Raw genomic sequence first — 7,262 nt, 5'->3', positions numbered from 1 at the left:
CTAAGTCTTTTTGGATTTCCTGGGCCTGTGCGGATTTCCTGGGCATATGTGCTGGGCACTACTCCTCATCTTTGTGTCATCTGCAAATTATTATTTTCATAGAACACATGCTTGCAGGGAGATCTATTATTTCTCAGTTCCCCAGAAAAAAAAAAAAATGGTTTGTATAAAATCGAGAGCCAAATGCAATCCGAAACGTCTTTAGGAAGCTAGGAGTATAGTATAACAGTTTGATGAAGACTGATGCAGAATCAAGGCAGTCATCGTGCTTGCCGTGTAGAGGCTGGGGGTAATGTCAGGTTTTACCCCAAATTCAGACAACTTGCTTATTAGATACCCCTTACCCCTTGTGTACAGTAGACCTGAATTAAAGTAACAAATTGGATTTCCCATAGTTGGCACAATTTCCACACCTCACAATGTCAATTTATTATGTGGCGGTGTGCCCAACACATGTAAAATACCAGATTCAAAAAAGTAGAATTTGAATTCATTTATTTAAATAACAACATTATGTTTGCTGTCACATGTTTTAAATTTTAGACAGTAAAAGGGTGAAAGATTGACAGTGTCAACTGTTGCACAATCAACAGCATTTTATTATATATATATAATATTCTGATAAAGAAACTGTTTCATAATGCCATATGCCATATGTCCGGTTCGATATAAGAGATTTTGAAAGAATTTCATTACATTGTTGAAATATGCAGCTATTGCAAAGCATAGGATTTCATATATCCGTATCCTACTGTTTTAACATAAGCTCTGGTTATACAGTTCAGTTGAATATTGAAGATTGCAATGGTATTTTAACTTGTCATGAATATTATTAATATTATTATTACCAGTATGGCACTGCTAAAATTAAATGTCATGCATTTTTTTAAGTTCCATTATCAATAGCAATCACATAATAACTACTTAGTAACACTGTAATTCATATAAACCGCATTAATTTATGCCAGTAGTTGCAAGTAATAATAATTATCAGGTTGCTACTCTGAATACTCTGATTTGGTACATTCTGTTTGTAGGGTTTGATGCTTTTGCAGGGTGACCATGTGACTCTAGGTTAACTGTGACATTGAGGCAAGTCAGGTTTTTTAACACAAATCTAATGCATTTTACCTCTTTTTTGTATAAGGGACTATACAGGACTACAAGTAATAGAATGCGCTGTGATTTGATTAAATCTCCTACCTCATCTGCAGGAGGGTCCTGGGAACACTGGGACAGTTGAATGTTGATCACAGAGTGTTTACTTCATATGAATTCAAACTGGTAGTTCATATATAACTGAAATGTAACTGGCTCAACATAAAGCATCCCCAGCATATCTGCAGCACATAAGAATGACAAATATTTGTACTTTTCTTTTTCAGTACACCAATACAATTTTTTGTGAATTTGTTCCTTCTTTTAGAAATATTAGGACCAGATTTGATTCATACAATAAGAAAAAACAGGGTTTTTAAAACCAGTACTCAGAGACATAGATGTGGACGTTGACAAGATTGCGATGAGAAACTACCCCTCTGATGACGTAGTTCATTGCCAGCTTCAGCACGACGTGCAAGGGGCCGACAATGGGCTTCACCTGCCGCACAACACCTGTTTGAGAAGACAGTTTACGGTGGTTAGACGAGATAACATATGCATACATATATACTGTACATATATATACACCAGAATTCTTTGCTGCACTTTTTCTATCTACACAGCTAAACCTTTTGTGTACATCCCAAAAGAAACTTGTTAATTTATGTACACTGCAGTTTATCTATCTATCTATATTTGAAAGGAGGTATAACTGCAATGTACATGAATTAACTACCCAGATAAAACAATCTTGGTAGTGACTGACACTGAACTTTCTCTAGTGTGAATGTGTTATTCTCTCAGTGAAAACAAAGACCTTGGTAGGCTAATTCGAAGATAAGGCTGATTCATAGATAACCTATTGTAGTGTGAATCATGTGTGACGAATGCAACCGTTGCCATCTTCACACAAACTGCAACCACGGCAACAGCCATGAGGAGGTAACAAGATTGAAACAGCGTGCATTGAAAAAAGCACGGAAAATATGAAGCAATCTACGTTGGATATGTTTTTCAAGAGAAAGAGCACATAATTACTGTATTCAGCATGTAAGTGTACTTTTTATTTGTTTTCATTTCTTTACCGTTTTCTTTTAAATACACAGTTTAAATGTTAATCAATGTAAAGTTGTCTTGAAATAACTACTTTATAAAGATGTTCAATTCAATTTGGGCGTTTCTTCATTATTCTGATACAGCAAATTGCCAAACCATATTATAGTGAACAACCTTATATAACGAACATTTCCCTAGGTTTGTTATAATTAAGTTAGACATACTTGAAGAAAAGGCACTTTCCTACATGGACAGGAACGCAGAATAACATCAAACACAATTCAAAAGTAGCATACATTTTTATTTTAAATGCTTCATTGCGTTATGATGAATTGCATGAGAAAAATTGCACTTTCGTTCTGCGATCAGCTTTCGAACACCAGGTGTGACAGACGTGACAGCGATACGCAGGCAGTCCAAAGATTCTTGTGTCAGCCTGTTCCCTGCATCTGTTTTTAATACTGCATTCATTGTGGAATAAGACGCTTCACATGTGTAAGTAGATCCAAACATGGAGAGCACAAACAGAGCCAGCAGTAGTTGTCTGGACATATATAGGCAGACCAGAATGATTCCAGATTTGCTTTGTTAATGAATTCAGTTTTCAGCAACGACGATGCCTGTAAATATACTACTAGTTCTAGTTGCTGCTTCTTCGATTGCGGGAAGCACTTGCTTTGGATGAGATGAGAAATCACCATTAGGGTTGATTGAAAATGGATCACGGACAAAAACTATTAAGTGTGGGGCGGGGGTCAAGTGGCCCGCTCTGCGGCTGCCCGCGGGTCATTTGGCCCAGTGAAATTTAATTGTCAACCACTGGTATACACAGTACTTACACTGCAGAATAAAATGTCATTCCGTGTTTGTCTAATCACAGTTTTTTAAGCAAAAGAAGGAAAAAAAGAAAGAAAAGTATGCTTATTAAACGTTTGCAGACCCAATAAGCACCAGACAGTGGCGCACTTGTGGAATAAAGATGGAGACTGCTTTCTAACAACACAAATAAGCTTGCTACTGTGGCATGTAGAATTGCACTGAACTCTGTTATGCACACAGGAGCACTGCTGCTGCTGTGCGAAGAGAAAGTTTGCTTTCTTTGGGTACTTCGTCCAAATTAGGAATGAACTATTGGACAATTGAAATTCATTCCGACTGTATCCTCCAGCAGGCTGATGACCGAAGAAGCTGGCTCTTCTTTTGCATTTCGTTCTTTGCTTGTTTGATATTTTCCATTTCGCAATTAGATAAAATGAATAACCTTTCATTTCGTTCTTTGATAATTTTTCAATGCGTTGATTGCAAAATGGTTATTTTTGTCGGTCATTGACTGAATCCAGACTATGAGTGTAACACACACACATTATATATATATATATATATATATATATATATATATATATATATATATATATATATAGATAGGCGTAATTTACACGGGGGACACAGGGGACATGTCCCCCCCACTTTTTCATTATTTCACATAGAATAATCTTTATGCATGCAGCTACAGAAACTGTCGCCCCCCCCCCCCCCACACTTTTGAAACCATATTTACGCCAATGTGTGATAGAGATAGATAGAGAGATAGAGAGAGATAGAGAGATAGATAAAATAAGGTTCACACTAAAGTTTTTGCTCAACAGAGCTAACTTCTGAAACTAAACTTAATAAAGAAAAACACCTCAGTTATAATAAACAACATGAGTGTAGTATGCATTACAGAGGCTGAACAATGAACATAAAACTGGCAATGCTCATATACAACCAAGACTGACGTGAAGAGACTGCAAGGTGTTTCAGTTGTTCAGGAGGGATCCTGTACATGACCATTCATCAATGAGTACTGCCTCTAATTGTTTCAGGGAAGTTAGAGTGGAAATTTGAAGCGAAGTCTGGTTTACCTCAGTGGTGCATGCAGCTTAGCCATAATACCACTTTGAAATTCTTCTTTTATTAAATAGAGAACAGTACATTAAAGAAAATGCTAATAGAATTTTAATTTATAGTAACTGTTTGTAAACCCTGTTTGTAAACCAGTCACTTTCACATACATAAAAAAAGATAACAGCACAGACTTTTTGTACCAGCAAATGGGCAAGAGGCCACCAATAATTATTTTTTAATGTCGGATTAAAAATATGACATTTTTGTGCAAATAAATTCCTACTCATAAAAGCCTCAGTATACAGAAATACAAACACACACAGATGAATCATAAAACAATCTGTTATCTTCACCTTAATCACAGTTGCAGTTTTTTGTTATTTAAATTTTTTTCAGCAGCTTTAGGGAGAAAAGCGCCATAATAGCTGCAATAATTTAATCCCAGAGTATACTGCAGTAATAACCAACGTTTCAGGTTTGTAGCTGGCTGTGATTGGAGTGAGTCTTGCTCTTACTGGGTTACATAAACACTGCCTGGAAGGATTTGATTATTTGACACATGAAACTTCTTATCTATGCCTACTGTTTAAGCCACTTCACTTGCAAGTCTTTTTGCTTACAATGACATGTATTTCCCCTGATGGCTTCAATTATAAGCAGAGGTCGTAATCTTGGCATGGACCCGAAGAACAGGCCTGTCTCGTGCAGTTAAATGCCAGAAACAATGAACTGATTAATTACATATCTTATAAGTTCTTCCGGATGTAGAAAAAAACATATTGAGCATACACCATGAGCGTTCATAGAGTACTGTAGCTATTCCACTATTGAGGATAGCTGAATAACCACGGGCCCCCGAAGGGTTGTTTACGGCTCTCTTTGTGAAATGTATGTTTGCATTAAAATACTGCCACAAACACAATGTTAAATACCAAAAGGTTATTCTGTTCAACTGAGGAAAGTGCATTGTACTGAAGGTTTGCAAGTAAACTGACAATTTCCTGGCTTCTTGATCCCTGAAGACTTGTATGACAAAATCCAAAATATGCGGCTTTCACACCAAAACAAATGACAAGTACACATTGCTGTGCCACAGTATTGTATTATAAGACACTATTCTGATTAAATGAGTGTAAATCGCAAACGCAGTGATTAAAGTCAATCGCGTATTCCCCGCAGGGAGTGGCTTCTTCAAAAGTGTGATTCTGATTAAAAACCCAGAGCAACCGCGTTTAGTGGCACACTGACAATGCCCAGCCAATCAATGCTGAGTAGGTTGGGGAATCTGCTATCCAATCAGGGCCAGGCAACAATCCCTGTAAGAGACAGAATGCGCTTGCATCACCGCAAGGCTCCGTTTTGAATGTAGACGTGGCGATCATGTCTAGTGGCAGACGCAGTTAAACAGCTTTTTTAATGGTTTAAAAAAAAAATGTACATTTTGGTTTTAGATATCTTTACGTTAGATTAAAACTGATTATTAAAATCCATTTAGATTTGTTTTGGTTTAAATCTAAAAAATGACCACCCTAACATTACTGTAAATTTCAAAAATAATAAAATTATTATAAACTGAAACAAAATGAATTTAGTGTATTTTCTTTTTTTACCGTAGCCTACATAGTACACGATTAACTCAAAATAGATCATGGTGCCGCATTGACACGTTATAATACTATACAGCAACTTACATATAATGCACATTTTAAAATTTACATCAGATTTTTTACAGTGTGCGCATGGCTACAAGTAAAACACACCGCCTACCTGCTACTTTTGTTCTCTGTTGGTATGAGTCACACTTTCTTTGCTATTGCAATTAAAGATGTAAAATTCAGACTTTTAATTATTAGTCCACATGTTGCCATTTCGATCTAAAGCCTGTAGAGAATGAGTTTATATGTCCTCTTTTAATCCTGTTCTTAATTAACAATTTAATAGCTACTTGTATCTGTTTTTCTGTCAGTATAACAGCTGCGTTTTTTTAAGTGTGTCTCTTTGCATCATGCAATTCACAGTGATCTAGTGTCACATTTAATTGGTTATTACTGGGGGACATATGTTGTGTCCGGCATATCCGAATGTTCGGCATAACGGTGTCTGTATTAGCGAGGGACTACAATATTAACAGCGAGACAATACTATTTAATGGAGAAAGTAAGATGGCGACCTAGCTGAATGCATCAACAGATACAGTGCGACAGTACAGCACATAAACGTATTCATATACATACAAAAAAAACTGTAAATAACCTTGTAATAATTCAAACACAGTAACGAGACAGTCGCTATGTCGCCACTGGATCCTAAGAGGAAAAAGAATGAAAACAATTTTACCAGGGACATGCTACACGAATGCAGCATCTGAAAGCGATACGAGAAAGAATTCACTTGAAAAATAAACTTAATGGAATATATCAAAGAAAAGGACAGGTCTCTGGACTGATAAGTCTACCATTTCACCTGTAAACGACTGTGGAATATATCAGTAATTTATTAAAAAGGATTAATTTGAAATCTTTGTTACTAACTATGAACGCTTGGATTAAATGAATATTTTGTGGCAGCATGGGATGTGGATTAATGTGAACTCAATATAACAAAATGGAGTTTGCATACATGCTTGTTGTTTTTTAGTGAACTTGTTCCTGAATAGTAACTAAAGGTCAGTACATGAACGATATTAAAACTTACAACAGATTCAATAAAATGCACTGGGACAAAAATACATGTGTGTCTGTATTGAACCTGGAATAAGTGCAAGTCAATCTCTACATGTCACAATAACACAATCTTCATATCATCACGCTAGAAAATGGCATTCAAGGAGGGAAACACTGAATAGAAGTGGCTGCAGTCTGGTATGGTCCCCAGAAAGTACAATGAGAGCATATTGCTCTGTGTGAGCACCTCAACCCCAGCGGGATTCAAACAAATCCATGCCTCCAAACACTTGCTTAGGGGGGGGCGGGGGGGGAAGGGATGCCGGTATCCAAAGTCAACATTAGGAAAGCGTCAGGTATGACTCACGAACCCAGGCCAAATACAAAGCTATTGAATTACCACCACCAATTATTATGGTAATTATTAAACATGCCCCATGGTTAAAGTGACCATATGGTTCCAGGTTCAGTTGGAGAGTTTGGGACAGTTCAGGCTTTTCAACTCACACCCCAATGCATTCTGGTAAGTGTAGTCCTGCATATCTGAATGGTACC

The 7,262-nt window shown here is 36.8% G+C and overlaps 1 protein-coding gene across 1 annotated transcript in view; it reads right to left on the bottom strand.

Moving 5' to 3' along the window:
• Nucleotides 1-478: 478 nt before the first annotated feature.
• The window catches only part of fbln1 (fibulin 1), a 54,814-nt gene continuing 48,030 nt past the window's right edge, over nt 479-7,262 (bottom strand). Inside the window, exon 17 of the mRNA XM_034033355.3 lies at nt 479-1,614. Within this exon, the coding sequence (XP_033889246.1) occupies nt 1,475-1,614 (140 nt within the window). The 3' untranslated portion in view covers nt 479-1,474. The remainder of the gene's footprint in view (nt 1,615-7,262) is intronic.

The sequence above is a fragment of the Acipenser ruthenus genome, chromosome 14 (genome assembly GCF_902713425.1).
Source record: "Acipenser ruthenus chromosome 14, fAciRut3.2 maternal haplotype, whole genome shotgun sequence".
In the NCBI taxonomy this organism is placed as follows: Eukaryota; Metazoa; Chordata; class Actinopteri; order Acipenseriformes; family Acipenseridae; genus Acipenser; species Acipenser ruthenus.
The sequence above is the reverse complement of the archived record's forward strand: the minus strand, read 5'-3'. Positions and strand labels throughout refer to the sequence as shown.